This window comes from Protopterus annectens, chromosome 13.part0, assembly GCF_019279795.1.
Source record: "Protopterus annectens isolate FY-2018-M chromosome 13.part0, PAN1.0, whole genome shotgun sequence".
Classification (NCBI taxonomy): domain Eukaryota; kingdom Metazoa; phylum Chordata; order Ceratodontiformes; family Protopteridae; genus Protopterus; species Protopterus annectens.
Genome location: NC_056747.1, coordinates 1,370,686,873 through 1,370,707,807, shown reverse-complemented (window position 1 = coordinate 1,370,707,807; position 20,935 = coordinate 1,370,686,873). Strand labels below are relative to the sequence as shown.

At 38.2% G+C, this 20,935-nt stretch overlaps 1 protein-coding gene across 1 annotated transcript in view; it reads left to right on the top strand.

Moving 5' to 3' along the window:
* The window catches only part of CALCOCO2 (calcium binding and coiled-coil domain 2), a 997,525-nt gene that overhangs the window by 127,476 nt on the left and 849,114 nt on the right, over positions 1-20,935 (top strand). The window contains exon 2 of the mRNA XM_044055399.1: positions 1,850-2,040. Coding sequence (XP_043911334.1) covers positions 1,864-2,040 — 177 coding nt within the window. The 5' untranslated portion in view covers positions 1,850-1,863. The remainder of the gene's footprint in view (positions 1-1,849; positions 2,041-20,935) is intronic.

The window sequence follows — 20,935 nt, the reverse complement described above, 5'->3', positions numbered from 1 at the left end:
AGCGATTTTAACTTTATGGGTTCTGTCCTTTAGCCAGTTTGCAACCCATCTAGTGACATAAGGGTTTACGTTTAAGCTGTTGAGCTTATCTATGATGCCTGAGTGGGGTATTGTGTCGAAGGCCTTAGCCAAGTCCAGGTAGGCTGTATGGACTGCTTTGCCCTCATCAATGGCTCTAGTGACTGTTTTGAAAAAGTCAACCAGGTTCAGAAGGCAGGATCTGCCCTTTACAAAGCCGAACTAGGTGGGGTCAAGTGTCTGTAGGTCCCCTATGTCTCTGTTTATGAGTTCCATAATGATTCTTTCCATAGCTTTGCAGACCAGGCTGGTTAAGCTTATAGGGCGGTAGTTCCCAGGGTCTGTAGAGGTACCCCCTTTGTGGAGTGGGACCACTGTTGCTGTACGCCAGTGTTCAGGTACATATCCTGAAGTAAGACTAAGGTTAAATAGCATTTTTATGTGTGGGTTTAGCTCCTCTTGGAGTTCACGTAACACGCAACCCGGGATACCGTCAGATCCCATTGATGCTGTGTTTTTAGCTTTGTTTAGGGCGGTTCTCACTTGGATATCTGAGATAACAGGGAGATATAGGCTCATAGAGTAGAACTAGGCTAACTGCCCTTGTGGGCCATTTTAAGACTAGCCAATTACCCCATGTGAGACTCAAACCCTGCACCTTGTGTCTGTAAGGTAAACACTTTAACCATTATGCCAACTTCCCACCTATATATATATATATATATATATATATAGTGTGTGTGTATATCTGTATGTATATATATATATATATATATATATATATATATATATATATATATATATATATATATGGATATATATGGATATATGTGTGTGTGTATGTGTATATATATATATATATATATATATATATATATATATATATATATATATATGTATGTATATATATGGGTCCCTGTCAGATGATAAAAACTTCATATGATTGAAACTCATTTGACTGAGACCATAAGACTGAAATTTCAAAATACTGAAAAATCACTTGACTGAAACCCATAATACTGAAATCTTAAAATGCTAAATTTCAACATACTGAATTGTAAAGTGGACGCTATAAAACCAGAATAAAAAAAAGTACTTACCCTCTTAACAGAAACTGCATAGTATAATTCAAGCAAGGTGGGGGGGCTATGCCCCACACACTCCCCCTAACTATATATATATATATATATATATATATATATATATATATATATATATATATATATATATATATATATATATATACTAACTCCAGGATTGCACTACAGTGGGGAAAAGGGCATGGGAGGTGCGTAGCCCCTTACCTATTCTGGTTTTATAATGTCCACTTTACAATTTAGTATTTTGAAATTTAGCATTGTAAGATTTCAGTATTATGGGTTTCAGTCAAGTGATTTTTCAGTATTTTGAAATTTCAGTATTATGGTCTCAGTCAAATGGGATTCAGTCAAATGAAGTTTCTATAGGGATATATATATATATATATATATATATATATATATATATATATATATATATATATGTGTGTGTTCATATATATATATATATATATATATATATATATATATATATATATTTTTTTTTTTTAATTATTTAAGACCTTTCTGGAAGCCATTCCTAAGATCATTGCACTTAACTCGGTAAGAACATGCTTACGTAAGACTTGCTTTAGAGGCTATACTCATATTTCTGTAGTCACAGTGAATGTCGATTATGCTTGCGTCCGTGGAGAGAGCACTCAAAATGAGAGATGATTATTTGTCTTTTGTTTTTTATACTTCGGTAAAGTAAATACTCTGTTAAAGAAGATGTGTTCCATTCCTCCTTTTAGATACAAAGCACACAATGGAGGAGTCTTTTATAGTGCCAACTTCTATAACGGACATGACATCAGCTGATTTCTCTAAAGTTCTCTTCACTGGTGTGCAGAGATCGTATTCCCCGGGGACACCTGTCAGCTGTTTTTACACTTTGACAAATGGTATCATACCGAATAAAAAGGACTGGATTGGAATTTACAAGGTAAGCTGCCATCTGTCCTGCTGTGGGTGCTCCCACATGTGCTTTAATGTTCTCTGGTGTTTGGCACCATCACTGACCAATGCTTGTCTGTTAGCTTGTTGCTGAACCTTTGTTTGCAGACTTTATAATGTTTGCATGTGCATATATGCTTATAAAATGTGTGTGTCTGTTGTCTATATATATCTATCTTAATATCTAATATGTATACATCTTGTGTATCCAGGAGACAAAGTGGAATCACAGTGCAACAAAGCCACTTGGCTTGGGATCCAGAGTCTACTACTCAGGAGGAGGCCAGGCTAGAAATGGTGTGGGAATTGTGATGAGAGAGGCTTCAAAGACAGTGAGAGAAGTCATCAAAATTAGTGACAGACTCATGGTAATCAGACTGTACTGTTAGGATAGGCACTATTCATAATTTCAGCCTATATCCCACAGCAGGGGTGTGATAGTGAGGAAAAGAGTGGATTCATTCAACAGTTGCAGGACCTACTAGATAAAGCAGGACAACATGAATTTGTGTTGATAATCGGTGACCTGAATGCATATATCGGGGCAGACAGAACATGATATGAGGACTGCCTGGGTCCACATGAGTACAGCAGCAGGAATAAAGGAGAGGCCATCCTAGACTTCTGTCTAGCAGATTGATTGATGGTGGCCAACACATGATTCAGAAACAGACGATCACGTACAAGAGAGGTCAACATGCAACTCTGGTAGACTTCCTCCTGTTAAGGAAAGGGCACTGGGATAGAATCAGTGATTGCAGAGTAGTGAAACAGTCAGCCCACAGTATAAATCATCTATTGCAATAGTCAGCTGCAAACAGTGGCTAGAGAAGGCTCTAAGGTCAACAGAAATTAGGCTGAAGACCTGGAAGTTGACTGGAGAGAAAGCACAAGAGTTCAAGGAATTTCTCAGGGCTCCTGTACCTCAGGAAGAAGAGAAAATAGGTGGCATTGAAGAAGAATGGCAGTGCTTAAAACAGCATGTGTGAGGATTGCAGATCAGATATGCGGCAAGACAGGTATGTAGTAAGGTACATAAGGAAAGCTGGTGGTGGAGTTCAGAAGTACAGGAAGTCATCAAAAGAAAGAAGTGGTGCAGGAGAAAGTGGGAGATAGAAACGATGAACCAGACTGAGAGGAAATACTGGATGTCTAATAAACGGGCTAAGAGAGAAGTTGCAGTAGCAAAGAACAAGGTATCATAGGTACTCTACCAGCTTTTGAAAAGTGACCCAAAGAAACTCTGTCAGGTTGCGAGGCAAAGGCAGAAAGATAAAGAAGGTATTCAGACACCCTTCATGAGGGATGCCAGCAACAGCCTGTTCACCAGTCCACAGGACATCAGAGGTGGTTGAAGGAGTATTTCCAGCAGCTTCTGAATGAAGAAAACCCCACAGAAGCTGTACTTCCCCAGAAACAGCCTACAATGAGAGAAGAAGAGGAGCCCACCCTAGAAGAAGTAAGAACAGCACTGAGGAAGATGAAGTCAGGGAAAGCAGCAGGCTCAGATGAGGTCACAGCAGATATGATAAAGATGTTGGGGTGGGGGAGAAATGTTTCCTGAGGGTACTCATAGCAGTGTGGAGAGAAAGGCTTATCCCAGATGACTGGAGAATAAGCATACTCATGCCGGTGTACAAGAACAAAGGGGACATCCACAGCTGTGGGCAGTACAGAGGAATCAAACTCCTGTCACACTGCATGAAACTTCTGGACAGGGTGACTGATAACCAAATATGCAGAGTAGTAGAAAGTAAGATGGAAGATGAGCAGTTTGGATTAAGATTAGGATGCAGCAAAACTGACCCGATGTTCACAGTGAGATAGATAGTTGAGAAGAAGCTTGAGATGAGGAAAGGTCAAAGAGAACAGATTACGGTGGTTTGCACACATGTGCAGGAAAGTAGAAGACAATTTTGTGAAGAAGGGTTTGGGATCGACAGGAAGAAGGTAAGAGGAAATGAGGATGACCAGCAAACAGGTGGACGGATTGTTTGAGAGAACTGTGACAGTCGGACATGACTGTTAAAGAAGGTAGGAGATTGACAGTGAATTGAGAACTGAGAAAAATGGAGATGGTTGGCACTACATGGGGGGCAACGGTGATGGTTTTATATATACGGGTATAATTGTGCATACATACATACATATATATATATATATATATATATTATGTATGTTTACCACCACATAACCAAACACACAGCAGTCGAACCCAACAATGATCGATTCTGGTAACCTAATTTTTGCATGTCGAACAGTCGGAATATTGCAAAACCACCAAATGTGACATTTTTGACTGCTCTACATCAAAAACAAGTGCTAACATGGGGCACAAAGGGGGCATGGGTTTGTGATTCGATACAGTTGCGTTCGGCAATGTGCATATTTGCCGCATTCATTTCGGTCATCAGGGCTCAACCATCCGTCCATCGGTTATACGGTGTTAAACTAATATATATATATATATATATATATATATATATATATATATATGTATATATATATATATATATATATATATATATATATATATATATACATACATATATATATACATATGTATATATATATATCTATACATATATATATATATATTTTGTGTGTATGTATGCATATATATGTGTGTGTATATAATTTATTTGTTATGCAACTGCTCGACGAAAGAGTAGGGTGAGTTTTTTTAATCCACATTACTGTCCCATGTTGCCCCCGCTCAGATGTTGGCTGGGATTTCCTGCACTGCCCCCTTCAATATTTCCCATTTAATGATCTGTTTGGTGGCGTGAACACATTGCTGATTAGTGTTTTTTTGCAGTGCTGGAATCAGTGGTGTTGTCTGAAGCTTTACAGGGATAGTGTGTTTTTGTTCAAATGTACAATTTGTGATGCAGAATGAGCTGCAGAGAAACGATGATTTTCCATGCTCTACATTTCATTTTAAGCATTACTGAGCTCATGGCATGTGTGCATCTAAAGATTTACATGCTTTTTGAATCCTTTCCATGGAAACAGTGTGTGTCATAAAAAACTGTGGCTTTGCTTGGTACCAAAGTGATTCGGTATCTAGAGTACATAGAATCTGGTGTGCTGCACCCTGACATTTTAATGTATTTATTGAAATTTAACGTCAGAGGTTCAGGAGTACTTAATAATTAGATGTTTATTCTCTTCTCTACATGGGGTTGATTTTTGGGACCAGATATGAGTTTTGTTGGTGTTTACTCAGATTGAGTGGTGCCGTGTGTGCAAAACAGCCTTTGACACGGATGTCAGCAAGGTACTAAGGCAGGCGGCAAGTACATATAGCTGTTTTTCAGCGCAGTTTCACCATCAGTCCAGTGTAATGATCTACTTGGAGCCAAAGCAGTGATTTGAAGAAGAAAGACCATTTGACTTAATTCCATTTTGTAGAATGAGTTTTTCAGATAATTTTGCCAGCAGACTGGACAGACCTTATCATAGAACCAGATGAATGGAAGTCTGGTTTGATTGAGTACTTGGCATTGTGAATGAATGACAAGTGTTTTACTTCATTGTTGTTGAGAAGATTGTAACAAATGTAAAGCACCTTTATATAGTTCAGTCCCCCTGGTTTACTGTTGTAGACAAACTGGTTTTACATGCACAACTTAAAACTGTATTTTATTTGTTCATATTTTTCCCAGTGATGAACAATTGATGTTTTTTTGTCAGAAAGTTCCTTTATTTTTGCATGTCCATAGCATCATAGTGTCCCAGCTTCGTACAAGTATCATTTACTTAACGCCTCCTCCATTGTAGCCGCATATTTGTACTTTCTGTTGCCTAATAAAGGCAGGAATAAGAAACTGTTTTAATTAACTCAGAACTCGGATAAAAGCAGCTGTACAGTCATCTTAGGGTGTGTGTGTGAAATAGGGTCTTTGACACTGTTTTCTACAGTAAGAACTAATGAACGTGTATTGGAAATAAAACCAGAGACTGAACGGGAAGAAAATGACTTCTGTTGCAGTCGTTTGTCTCCTCAATGAATGCCACACTCTGTCCCTAAAACAGTGCATTGCTGTAGGAATTGTGCCATTTTGCAGTAATAAACTGTATTCACCTTTGTATGGGATTTTAAGTAGTCAAACATAGACTTAGTGACCTACTGACCCTCATGTTAATATGCTTAAGGCATTCATCTCTGCTCTCCATCAGGGAATAATTCACAGACACACGGCATCAATAGATTGCAGTGGGTAAAATACTGGTTAAACAAGTGGGTGCAATTAAAGGTGGGGAGTTATCTATCCCAACAGGTGTAGTAATTGAGTCTCGCAGGGGCTGGGCTTTGTAGTGGGACCACTTTTCTGGACTGTTCTTCTTCAATGTAAAAGTGGGAACTGGGCCCTGGATAACCAGATGTAGAGTTTACACACTGGGTAACTTAATTGCTACAGCAAATGATGCTGAAGTTCTCAAGAATTGTTATAGAAATGCACAGTTGGCCTTCAGAGGGGATGGAGATAAGAATGCATAATATTATATATGCTTACCTCCTCAGGGGGTTAGTTTATAGGTTTATATGACCTTCTTAACTCAGACTTGTGGAGCTTATAAACAAAGGGATTGTGTCTAGATTTGTGGTTACCCAGCCAAGACTAGGCCAGTCATTGAGAATAATGCCCCCTTTGCTATTTGTCTGTCCAGATACATGCAACAACTGGAATTCCACCGATATACCTTACTAAAAGGATAGTAGGCATAAACAAATTGTCCTACATGGAGTGACACAAAGCCTTGTCATTATGCTCTGTATCCTGCAGAATGCTAAGTGGTCTCCAGTGTTTGGCATACAAGGCATCCTCCGACCTAATACTGATGGATTTACTGCAGATCAGCAAGTCAAATGGCATCAGAAATACTTTATCCAGGGATCCAAACATGTTCTGCAACATCAACAGAACAGTTTGGAGAGACAGGTTTATCTCACAGAGGATACCAGTGGTATGGAACAGACTCCCCATCCACGTAAAATAAAACTTATCCCTGTTCATATTCAAGTTCAACTTGGAACTATGGATGGATAATAAAACAAATTGCCCCAGGAGTGCCCCCTGTACTACTAATGGACAGAGGCAACTCCTAAATGCTTTATCCCATGTATGAGTTCTCTCAAATTATCTAGGGTATGATCCCAGTTAATTTCTCTCATTAGGAGTATTATATAATTATCGACCTTGGGATCGGTAAAGCCAATCTATAACCAAATGGGATAGTTTATTTTGAGCACAAAAAAGGGAACTTGGCTAGGCTTAAAATAGCCCAAAAGTGCACCTAGCCTAATACTTAACTGTGAATCTATTGAGCAGTAACTTGCAGCCGATGGTTTTCTGGGTTTTTTTGTTATTGATGACCAGGAAGTGGAGAAAACTGCAGAAGCAGCCTTTAATCTTGTGTCCATTTTCCTTGCAGCCCCCAGGCGTATGTAACAGTGACTGCCATGCGGGCTCCTTCTCCTTTGGGCTCAGCTAGTTGTAGTGTGGCATTATCCTCCGATCGGATAGTGAAGGAGCTGCAGAAAATCAACACTACGCTTACCGTCTGCATAGAATCAGAGCGAAACCATCTGCATGGAGAAATCAGAGTGAAACCGTCTGCAAGGAGAAATCAGAACGCAACCGTCTGCAAGGAGAAATCAGAGTGAAACCGTCTGCAAGGAGAAATCAGAGCGAAACCGTCTGCATGGAGAAATCAGAACAAAACCAACTGCATGGAGAAATCAGAGCGAAACCGTCTACATGGAGAAATCAGAGCGAAACCATCTGCAAGGAGAAATCAGAACAAAACCGTCCGAGTGGTCAGGGTGCCTGAAAGTAGAGGTCGGTGACTGTGTAAGCTTTGTGAAAGGTAAACTGGATGAATGGTCTGGGATATCTTTAGAGCTGATGGAGATGGGGCACACAGGGTGTTTGTGCCTGTGGTGGTGTGAAATAAATATCCAAGACCAATTTTGGTTCACCTCTTAACTTATCGTATAAAGGAGAGACTTCTTTCCACCTTATGGGCTCCAGAGAAGGTGGTGATGATAAAGGATACATGGCTGGTCTTCATAAGTATTACTCTGAAGTGAGGCAGAAGAAAAAATGCATTTTACCCTGTGCAGAAATTTTGCCTCATCAGCGCTGAAAATATGGATTGCTCTATTGTGCCACTTTGAGAGTTCATTTTAACAGGAGCTGTCATACATTTGAGTCCTCAGTGGAAGACTTGGCTAAGATGAATGTAGATACTTACTTGGTAAACTTGCTTAATACAGTGACCTCATTAATTGAAAAGGAGCCCATAGGTCAACAACTGAACCTTTGCTGCTATTCAGGAAGATAGCTGCAGGATCACAAGAAGGCAGCAGCTAAATGTGGCAGTAACTGCTCTGTGGAACTTGAGAAGTAGTCCTAACTGAATGACTGAAAGCATAAATTTATTTGTACATGCTGACATTAAGAGGAATGGATGATATGTTTTGGAGGAACAGACTAAAAAGAACAGTTACGTTATGTTGATTTGTAGTAGTATTAAACAATTGCTCCAAATTGTGGTGGTAATTTTTGTCCTGTAATTCTGGGGATAAAATAGATTTCTGGCAGTTGCAGCCTGCTGTCCTCATTTACTTGATATCCTGTTATGTCTGCCTTCCCACTGGAAAGGAATGGAACAGTGGGGTTAACAGTTTTAATGTGAGAGCACTTTCCAGAACTATGTATGCTATTTTCTCTTCTGAACTGTCCCTCAGCTTTGGTGCAGAAGGCTGTGGGTTCTGTTCCGCACAAAGTAGTTGGATTCATTTTCCAGTACAAACACTGCAGTGCTGCATAAGGGGAGTGCTGTACTCCAGAGTGTGCCAGCCATTGATTGAGACTTAGTAAGGCCCCATCTGCCTGTGTTGGTGGTAGCTCAGGTGAAGTTAAAATAACTGGCACTTATTAAAAAAAGTTCTCCAGTGCCCTGGCCAAATGTTCCCGAGTTAGTATGAATACCCCCTCTTGTCTCCCCTGAAAAGAAGCCATCGGTTTTGTCAGACTAACCCACTCACCACAGTGTAAATGAGCAAACAAACCAACAAATACTAAGACGTTTCACATCCGGACAGGAAAATGGTGGGATTGTATTCCCTTGCGACTGAGAAGTTTGGGTACTTTAGTGGCTCTTGTATTGGATGGGTGATTGGAAAATTGATCCAAGGTTGAAAGGAGGTGGTCTTTTTTTCTGAATGCCTAAATTAGACATGTAAAAACAGTGAAATAAATACGTAAACTGTGCTTTGGGGTTTGGAGAGAAGATGGCATTTAATCTGGAAGCAGGGCAGTAGGCAATGGAGACTTTAGGGTAACTATTATCCTTGAATTGCACTTTGGTTTTGCTATTATCTCCTTCATAGCAGAGACTACGATGCTTTATATGTATATAGTTAATACTGTTTCACTGTTAGAGATGTTTACTGTCCTTTTTAAGTTATTATTATTTATTATTGGTCCTGTTACATAGTTTGTCTACCGATTACTCATGCTGTTTTACTCTCCAGCTTAATAGGTGCTTACATTCAATTGCAGTAAATTATATTCGCTAAAATTTATTTTTTATTTTTATTTATTTTACATTTGTTAACCGGGCTAGTCTGACTGGATATATTTCCATTTTCAGCAGAGGCCCACAAAGACATAATAACTATTACATATGATGGAAAAGAGAGCAGCATAAAAAATATACTGTATCAGGACAATATTATACAAAGAATCAAACTTATAGAATAGTTGTGGAATATTATCAGTATAAAGCAGACTAGGCCGCTAAGTATTTAAAACTTTATTTTTTCAAAGTTGCTCCCACAAATATATTTATTTATTTATTTTATTTATTTTTCTGAGTTTAAATAAAGATGAAGTCAGGTTTTCATCAAGAATGGCACCACCCTTTGTGTCTGTGATATTTTATTTAAATTCAATAAAGTTGGTATCCTGATATGTTAACAGGTTGATATACCCTCTTAAAAGAGATAGAATCGGATTATATTTAAACAAAACATGCCCAACATAATATTTCTCCAAGGAATCCAGCCAAATTCGGAAGAGCCTGGTACATTGGGTTTCTTTGTTTGTTTGGTGGTGGGGAGCTCCACCTGTCCTGTTGGTAGATAGGAGGATGCTATTATAATGAAAGGGATGTCTATTCAGGGTTGTAGTCTCTCAAGTGGATAGTTGGTGATGCTTTATTTTTACCAAGAGACTCTTGGAAAGATACTTGTATATCTTTATTAATCACCGTCTTCCTCCAGGGATCTCTTTGTGAGAAGTTATACATATTTTGAGGGACTCTGTGAATTTCAGTGAGGGCATAGTTGTTTGGGGAGGAAACTGGAATATGGTCTTCTCAAGACTTAAAATGCAGCTAGGACATAGGTCTTAATTTTTGGGAAGATGGTGAGAGATTATTTGACTTGCATGGGTATAGCTGACCTGTTTCATTAGGTTTTGCCTACCTATAGAACTTCCTAGTTGTGCTGTACTTGTTTTTTATCATCAGTGTAGTACGTTCTTATTAATAGATAAAATTATGATAACTAAAGAGCGTGGATATGTGGTGAAAGTCTTCAATAGTCTTTTTGCTATATTAATGGACCACTGTTCCGTAACTGTTACCTCGTCTCATGATAAAACTTATCTTCCTTTTCACTGGAAGGCAAACCATGTCATTTGAAAGGGGATATGTTTACTCATCAATTGTGTCAATTTTTGATATGGGAAACATTTAAAAATAATAATTTGGATGTATTATCACTGTGGTGGGTTGACCTAAAAAAAAAAAACTCCTTTGGTGTCCATAGTTTGGTGTTATCAGAACCATGTCCTCACTAATCGCAGATCTTTTTATAGAGACTATTGAATGAACTCTCTGTAGCACAAGAACAGTCAGAAAGTTGATACCTGAGGCAGAGGCAGGACTTTCCATAGCTAGAGGAATAGTTGTGGAATATTATCAGTATAAAGCAGACTAGGCCGCTAAGTATTTAAAACTTTCTTTTTTCAAAGTTGCTCCCACATCACAGAAACAGACCCAAGGTTATGCCATCAAGAGTCATTACTGTTAGACAACATTCAACAGGAGGATAGATATATATATATATATATATATATATATATATATATATATATATATATATATATATATATATATATATATATATATGGTGATACACATGTCAGAATGTTGAAGACCATATGGCCGAGACCATATGATCGACATTCGAAATGTCGACCTTGCAGAACCGGCATCTCCGTACAGTGCGGAATGGAAAGATTTCCATCTTCCGCACTGTAGTGCGATCTCAGAGTTGGTATATTTAAGTTACGGGGGTGTGGGGGGGTGAAGGAGGGTGTAGTCCCCCCGTCCTGTTAGCAGTGTGAAGGTAAGTTGTTGTGTTTTTTTTTTTTTTTATTCCATGGTCGACATTTCGAATGTCTATCATATGGTTTCGGCCATATGGTCTTCAACATTCTGAAATGTTGATTGTGTATAGTAGACCCATATATATGTATGTATGTATATATATATATATATATATATATATATATATATGTGTGTGTGTATATATATATATATATATATATATATATATATATATATATATATATATATATATATATACCTGATGAATATTTTAGAAGTATTTGTCAGGTATTAAGGGAGTATATAGTCAGTCATCTCATCCCCATAGTTATTGGACTAGAGTCAAGGGATATTTACCTTTGAAATTTTCTAGATTTGACGCTATTCAGACAGAATGTCTTTTAAGACCTGTAACATATAAGGAGTTGATGATGATTTTTTTAAGAAACAGCGTAGGGGCAAAACGCCCAGGTCAGATGGGCTTCTTCATGAAATATATGGGTTTGGCATCAGTACATTTCATTCAAGCTTTTGTGTCTGTAGTTAACAAGGTCTTACACACTGAATTAGTTCCTTCTTCTTGGAGACAGGTGGTAATGCCCTTTTCTCGTAAGAAGGGGTAGAATTCAATGGATGTTTCATCTTATAGGCTTGTTTCTGTTTTGAGCCACGATTGTAAGCCTTTGATGATGGTATAGGCTTGTAGGCCTACTTCTTCCTTCCTTAATATGTACAGATCCCATTTCACTGCAGATAAGTTAATAAAAACCTGCCTTTTGTTCGAACATGCTAATTCTATGTCTGTCCCTTTGCTTCTTGTGAGTTTTGATGTGAAGACATCCTTCAACAAGATTTCTTTGGTGTACACCACTTAGAGGGTTGGGTTCTCTTTGTGAGATTATTGGAATTTTTGCAATCATCATATTAAAACTTGTTTGTGGTTGTAAAAATTGGGTCCAGCTTCTATGGAGGAGTACCAGGCAGGGCTTTTTTCATTGACAGTTTTGATTTATCTATCGTGAACCTCTGTTGTTTTGGATTATGTTATGCACGAGCGAGAGCTGTCATTATATTCTGGTTGTTTGTTACTTTATCTCTCGGTCTCGGTTCAGGATTTGCAGGAAGTATTTTCAATAATGAAGCCTTTGGTTCCCTCGCAGGAAATAAAGTTAACTCTGAAAAAAACACAAGCAGTCAAAGTTAACTATGACCCTTCTGAGCAATTGATTAGAACTTTTCCTTTTGTGAGAAATTAAAGTGTAGTAAAATACCTGGGGGTGTCACAGAGTTAGTCAACTATGCAAACTATGTGTGATGTAATTCTTGCAAGTCAAAGTAATTTTGCCAGAGATGGAAGCGTATTTGCCTGGATTTAACCCAGAAGGGTCCGGCTATGGTATGAGTCACAGGTGTTCCTCCCCCCCTGCTTTAAAGACTTCTTTATGTAGGAGGATTGCAATTGTTTTGGGAAGAAGGTTTGTGTGGGATGGGATACTTTATTACTTCCAGCTGGTCAAGGAGGACTTGTCTTCCCTCACGTTGAGCAGCAGCAGGTATGTTTAGGATCCTTCATGGTTTGTTGGACCCTTGTGTCTCCACTGCCTTGAGTCCGATGTTATGGAGTCACCTGGGACCACACCACAGCATCTTAAAAGAAGGTGAGGATGATGAGCAGACAGAGACCACTGACCACTGCAGAGACCATTTCATACAAAGTTGTAAAGTTAGTTTAGCAGAGATTTGCAGAAAGTAGCACAGCAAGCTGGGGAGAACATATTTGTCTTATACCCCTTATCAATTGTTGGGGACCTGTACTCATTATAGCCTGTTGTGTTAATTTAGTGGTAATTCCTCTCTACAATTTTTGGATCATCTTTAGATTTTATAACAATCACTATTCCAATCTGTGAATATGTAAGAGTTAATGGAGGACCTCCCCACCCTTATTGCAGAAACAATTTTTTTTATTGTTGGTTAGAAAATTGTCTCGGAAAAGAATTGGTTCACATTCTAGGAGGCATGGGTGTAGAGATGGTTGAAGCTTGGATGTGGCTCTGAATTGATCACAGAAGGCATATGTAAGATGTGTATGCTCTTAATAAATGCTAAAGTGTGTTGCATTAATAAGTATAGGGTAATGTGGGAGCAGGATCTTGATATACAGGTAACTTCAAAGGCATGGCCATAGGTTCTTCTGCTTTCATGCTGTGCCATCACGTCTAATATTTTTGAATGGCAGTAATTTTATTCATGTTTTTTTTAACCCATCTAGGCTCTCCTGAATGTTTTTTTTTGTTTGTTATCCAATGGGCTGGTGGTGCATTACTGGAGAATTTGGCGATAAACTCCATATCTTTTGGGCCTGCCCACATCTTCAGCAATTTAGAGAGGGTCTTCGACTTTATTGTCAATAACTATGTCCAGATGTGGATCACCTAATTCCTGCTTTGTTTCTGGCTGCACATGACCCTTGGGCTTTTATCGATTAGCTGTCTAACTGTTTAGTACCTTATTTTTGGCAGGGAAACAAGGAAATTACTTGACACTGGAAATAAAGGGACCCTTCTAGGTTGGATGAGATAAGGAATGTTATGAAAGAGATTCAGAGTGGAGAACTTGCCACAGTGGGATTGCGGGCAAAGGAATTGACTCTACACGAATGGAACCTGTTGGATATAATAGTTACTGCATAGTACACATTTGCTGAGCAGCTTAAATATTTTTAGAGTGAGAGAGTTTTATGTTCAAAGGAATACTATTACTAATATACTGGTATCGAAATGGATTGTTTGCATTCTTTAATATACTTTACATGTTCTATGGAAGGAACTGTTGTATATTATTATTGAATTACACTTATTATATTCTATTAATTTCAGTAAAGTTTTGATTATAAAAATTGCACTACTAGTACAGGAATAATGCTCACACCTTTAATGTCAGTAAATGTCGCATCATGAGACTTATAAAAAGATAGAAGTCATAATTCCAAATTAAATGGTCATATCTTAAAAATACACCATCATTAAATATCAAGGGAAAGTGATAGACAATAATCTAAACTTCAAAAAAATGCACAAAGATAATCTGTAAGGCAATTTATTACATACTTTCATCGTAATCTTTAATTTTAAGCCACGAGGAAAACATAAAACATCCTGTAAGGGAGAAGATATCAGCTACACAAACTGGAATCTTGTAGTGCACTGGACTAACAGGAAATGCAGCAGGGGTTGTAATATCAGGCAATCCGGGCGAAAACAATTGTCTGTACCCCTCAACCTCTTAAATCATTACAGCCGAGTGCGGCTCCAGGCATTTCTGCAGTTACCTCCTATAGCACCTCTAGGAGTCAAATATTCTTGTTCATATTTGCATTAATAATTCCAAAACCTTGCTATATACAAGGTATCAGAATATTTTATCTTGAAGCATACAGGATGGCAAACACAATTGTATTGATATTTGACCTCTGTCAATGAGTACTTGTCAGAATTTTAAGGTGATAACTTCATTTATTTAAAGGCTGAAGCCATGCCCACTGGGAGTTAAAGGCACACAATGAAAAGAGCTGTTCTGGGGAATAAGTTAATGCAATAATTCTAGACAGAGCCACAAGTAACATGTGGACAAGGGCTGAAAAACAGCCTCAGTTTTTACATTTTGCTCTTATGAACTTGGAAAGTTCATAGAATAACAGGTTTCACATTTTTTAATTTCTCCAAATCTTTTGGGTTTTTAATACCATGATGGGAATGGACCCCATTCCTAAGTCAAAGTACGATTAAAGGTCATGAAAATAGTATTGTTTCAATCTTTGACATCAGCCAAAAGTGCTCTTCGCAGCACACGCAGTGTGCCCAGTAATGGCTCCTTCTGCAGTCCATATGGAGTTACATGTATTGGTAGTGTATCTAAATACAACTGTAGATTCCTTTTTTATAAGAGCCGTTGCTCCTACTACTATTAGAACTGTCTGGGTATCTTTCTTCCACATTGCTCTCATTTCTGCCTGCAAAGCCTGATATGTTATGATCTTTTGTCTCTCTGTATGCAAGACACTGTAGTCACTGGGTGTGGCAATTTCAATAGTCAGTGCTACTTTTGTCTTCTTTTCTTGGACCACTATATCCAGTTTTCTACCATCTATCTTTTGAACTGTTGGTAATGGAGGATCCCATGTGATGTAGACTTCATTTTCTGTGATGCTTTGTGGCTCATGTTTCCAGTGTTTTTCAGCCACTTCAATACCATAATGTTTGCATAATCCCCAGTGCAACAGTCTTGCCACAGTATTATGCCTTTCAGTATACAGTCCTTCTGCCATTAGTATGTCGCAACCAGCAAAGAGATGTACAACTGTTTCCAATTCGGTTTTACAAAACCTACATTTGTCTGTTTCTCCCACATGTTCAATGGACTTTATAAACCAACGTGTATGCAGCCCGCTATCTTGGGCCACCAATATTAACCTTTCATCTCTTGGTTTGAATTCGCCTCTCCTTAACCATTCCTGTGTTTGTTCCTGATCAACATGAGGTTCTTCCAGAAGTTTTATATACTTGCAACTATATTTGTTTTTTCCACATTTCTTGCCTTCTCATCTGGTCCTTCATCTTATATTCTTTCTTTTGTTTTTTGGCACATTCAGTTGCTGCCTGATTTTTGTCTACTTCTGGTTTGATTTCCATTTCTGGTTGACGCCAATATGCTTCTACTAGATTAAGCAGAGAAGTCATCTTAGATTTATTCTCCTCATGTTTCAAAACTTTCACTACATTTTGGTCTTGTGAGGTCAGCAGATATGTGTGGAGTACCATGATTGCAAATCTATACATGTAATAATTTTCAAGGAGGCCCATCCCTCATTCAGAATGGGGAATATATAATCTTGGTATGCACTGATTTTTATAAATCTTTTGGTGAGCATGAAGCATCCTTCTTGTTTTCCTGTCTAATCTATCCAGCACATTTTGGGGCCAGTCAGTCACTCCAAAACTGTAAGTTAGAACAGGAAGAGCTTGGATTTTGTTCCTAGATGTCAGTGCTGTTTTCAGGATTAATTTAGCTCTTCTGAAGTATTCCTTACTAAGTCTTATTCACATTTGTTCATGTTTTTGTTGATTCTTCATCAGTACCCAAATATTTATGCACCCCTTCTTGCTTAAGTTCTTTTATATCACATTCTTGTCTCAAACTGACATTTTCCTGGTGTTGCAGTTTTTTTGCTTTAAATATTGCTTTTGCACATTTATCAAGACCAAATGACATCCTTATATCATCTGAAAAAGTTTAGACAACTTGCAGTTGTGCTTTCAGTTCCTCATCTTATGAGCTGTACAGTGTAAAATCATCAACAAAGAGAAGATGAAAAGTCTTTACACTTTGTAGTTTTCTAGGAGCCAAATTATAGCCATGGCCTAAGCAGTTACGTAGACAGTTTAATGGGTTAAGGGGCAAGGAAGAATAGCAGCGGTGACAGAGTCACCCTAGAATATCCCCCTTTGAATTTTTATCCCTGGGATAATAATTTGTCCTTTATCATGGCTTAATTGCAAAGCGGTCTGCCACTGTTTCTTGGTCACTGTAATGTAGTCAATCATATACATTTTTAAGCACTCTTCTCCATAAATGCAGGATACTATCATATGCTTTTTTGTAGTCATTCCATGCCATGCTTAGATTCTTCCCCTTTTTACAGCTCTCCACTATGATTTTATTTAACAACAAATGATCCTTTGTTCCATGTGACTTTCTTTTATCACCCTTTTGTTCTACTGCCATAATTGAGTTTTCTTCTGAATGACTATAAACTCTGTCAGCATCAATTCCCATGTATAGGTTATACATCGTCGGAAGATAAGTTATTGGTCTATAATTTTTAGGATAACTTGCAGGTTCACTCTTTAAGTAGGAGCACTGTTTTTCCTGTTGTTAACCAGGTCGGTGTCTGTCCAGGGTGCGCATATGAATAGTTCTTACTTATGGCTAAATCTTTTTGCAAAGATGGTAATACTTTCAGCCAAAAGTTAGGTACTGCATCTGGGCCTGGGGTTTTCCAATTTGAGGCTTTTCTTAACGTTGTTTCAGTCTCTCTGGCTGTTACTTCATCCCATTTCACATCCTGTACCTTTAAACTTCTTATTCTTTCTTTAACTTCTTCTATCCATTTAGCATCTTGCGGAGTCTGCATGTCCTCCCTGTGGTCGCATGGGTTTCCTCTGGGTGCTCCAGTTTCCTCCCACATCCCAAAGACATGCAGTAGGTGGATTGGACACTCTAAATTGGCCCTAGGTGTGAGTGTGTGTGCCTTCTGTGGAAGGTTGGGCACCGGGCTGGCAACTCGACACCGTAAAAACTCCACTGCCAATCATGAGTGGACAGATGATTCGCTGTGGCGACCCCTAACCTGGAAAAGCTGAAAGAAGAAGATGTTCCACAGGATCTTCATAGATACTTCTCCAAAATGTATCTACTTCCTCACTTTTTTTGGAGGTCTTTCAATTCCTTTACCTTATTTCCCAACTCTCTCTAAACCTTTTTTGGGTCATGAATAAATAGCTTATTTTGTACTTTTATTTTATATTTATCTTTGCATCTTCTAAGTTTTTCCACCTGTTTTGAAATTTTTAGTTTCATATTTGCACTAGTGCATGATAGATCCTGGTCTGTTCTAATGCTGTGCATTGCTTTTATCATGTCTGTCTTTTTTAGTGTTTTTGTTGATCTGTTCCCTTTTCTATAATCTTCTAAGAGTGGCACTTCTTGTCTTAACTGCTTTGTAGTTTTCTCTCTTCAATATTTCCATGATGGTATTCGCTGTTGCCCCCTCTTTTCCCTCACTACCCTATGTTCCTGTGGTAGAACTTTATCAGTTATTAATTTAGCAGAACAGTAATATATCCTGTTTACTTCTGTTATATCTCATGGGTCTCTATGGACAGTCCTAATTACTGTGTTCATTTGTTTTATCAAACTTCTGACTTTTGTTTTTTTTTTAACCTTCTGCAGTCCATTTCTCTCACTGATCTTGATATATCTGTCTTTGTCTATTAAATCAAGCAACTCTTTTCTTAACTCCTTTTCTTCCATACTGAGGGCACATCCCTTGTTTTCCATTTCCTGTGGGAATTCTATAGAAAGTTCTATTGCATCTTCGTGTAGCACATTCTCTTCAACTTCATCCTGTGCCATCCGTTGTTTTGTGATATGGGAACTCACTGGCCTGTCACTCCTCAACATTGACTGCATCACAGTTTCCTGTTCCTTCCCTTGCTGTCCAGCTTCAACTGTATGTTTATACTGATTTTCTGTGGAAGGCTCCAAAAATCTTTATATGGCACCTGACCAATTGCTTCCTGTTCCACTGGTTTCCCCTTAATTTGGATATCCATTGCTCTATCCTGTTGTGGTGCTGTCTGAGTTAGATTTTCTACACTGAATCCGTCACTTTGCAGGTGCTCCATAACCTCACTTTCTATTTCTTTAACTTCTCCATTACTGATCTCCTTTTCTACTTTTCCTCTTGGTGGTCTTATTTTTTTTGTATTGTAAAGTTTTCCTTGTCTGGATTCCTTTGTCTGTATTTCTATTCAAATATCTTTGCTTCTGCAGTTTTTATATTGATTAATTTGGCTTTCTCCTTTGCATAAATATTACACTATATTAAATCTCTTTTCCTTTCCCATGTCCATATTCCTTCTTCACGTCTCCTGATCTTCCTGTTTCTCCTTACTTTGGGGATGCACTCCATCCTGCTGTGATGTAACCTGTGCTAGGCCTTCTACACCAAATCCTTCACTTCACAGGCACTCCATAACTTCAACTTCTGTTTTGCTAATCTTCTTTTCTACGTTGCATCTTTGTGATATTATTTTTTTTATTGTGAAATTCTCCATATTCGGATGCTTTTGCCTGTATTTCTCTTCAAATATGTTTGGGGTTACCTTCTTTATATTGATTAGTTTGGCTTTCTCCTTTTCATAAATATTGCACCATATCAAATCTCTTTCTTTCCTATGTCCATATTTCTTTTTTATATTTTTCAAATATCTCTTGGTTTTGTTGTTTATATTTTCGCACTTCCTCAGATGCTTCTTTTTCCAAACAGATCAAAGTTTCTTGATCTGCTGTATTAATGAACACTAATTTTCATTTGAAGCTTCTGACAGTTTTTCTTGTAGAAGTATTTTTCTTTCCTCTAATTTCTCTCTTTATCATTTTGAATATCTCGTGTCTGGAAATTCTTGGCTTTTTACTTAATAGTAACAATACATAATTTCTTTCTTATCCTCAATAGTCACTTTATCATCTTTATGGCTCTTCTTTGGCCTATCAGTTTTTGTGATTTTTGTAGATTACTATTTCCTTCTACAACAGAGAGGCCATCCTCCTCCTGGGCCTGGCCCCATTGTAGGAATGTTTCTGTATTTTGAGGATTCCATACTGTCATCCTTACCAGTCCTGGCCCCATTGTAGGAATGTTTCCGTATTTTGAGGATTCTATACTGTCATCCTTACCAGTCCTGGCACCATTGTGCCTTCCAGGATTGGGCACATTTTCATCCTAGGTCTTGTACACCCAGCTCTCTCTTTTTTTTTTTTTTTCTTTGTTTTTAACCTACTTCTGTCTGTGATATCTGCTATATGCTATATAAATACAGTCTTTGTCAGTGTCGTGTTGGTGAGATTTTGTAAAAACGGTGTCCACCTCATGAAGGTACTCACCAAGACTTGAGGATGAATTCAGTTTCAGCAGTACTACCCCTTGCTTGCTGACTTATAATCCTTATGCATTAGTGTGTATTTTATGATGGAAGTGACGTCTGAAACTCAAATGCCTGTCGTTATTTATTGACTTCAATTCTCAGTGATTTGTGGGAAAACCACAAATTTTTTTATGGAGAGGACCAAAAATATGAGGCAAAAAATTGGCATTCTGCAAATATCTGGACAGTTGGGATGTATGCTGTCTTATTGGTCTCCCCCATCTCCCACTTATACTCAGTGCTGATAACGTGGTCATTTACCGTTCAGGTCTCTCAAACCAACATTCACTGTCAATTCCAGTCAGGTTTACATGAGCTCCACCAATGGCTCTTAAACCATAAACTACTTCTCAACCTGACCAAGGTCAAAGCTGTGTTTTTTAGAACTGCAGAGAAAATTCACCAAGCATCTAATTCTTTAATTATCTTTGACCGACACAACCATTCCACAGATCCAGCCTCCACCTATAAATACCAAGGACTATTGCTTGATCAGTCACTAAACGTCCATTTCCACATAGACAAAGTAAGACCCAAAATAAATGCCCTCCTCTTCTGGGTCAAAAAGACCTCCCCTTTTCTATCTCAACCAGCCAGAGTATCCATTGGCAAAGGAATTCCCCTTACTCAGCTTGAATATGGGCTCCCAGTTTTTGCTTTTGCTTCTAAGAAAAACATTGCCACACTCCAGAGTAGCTTTAACAGCAT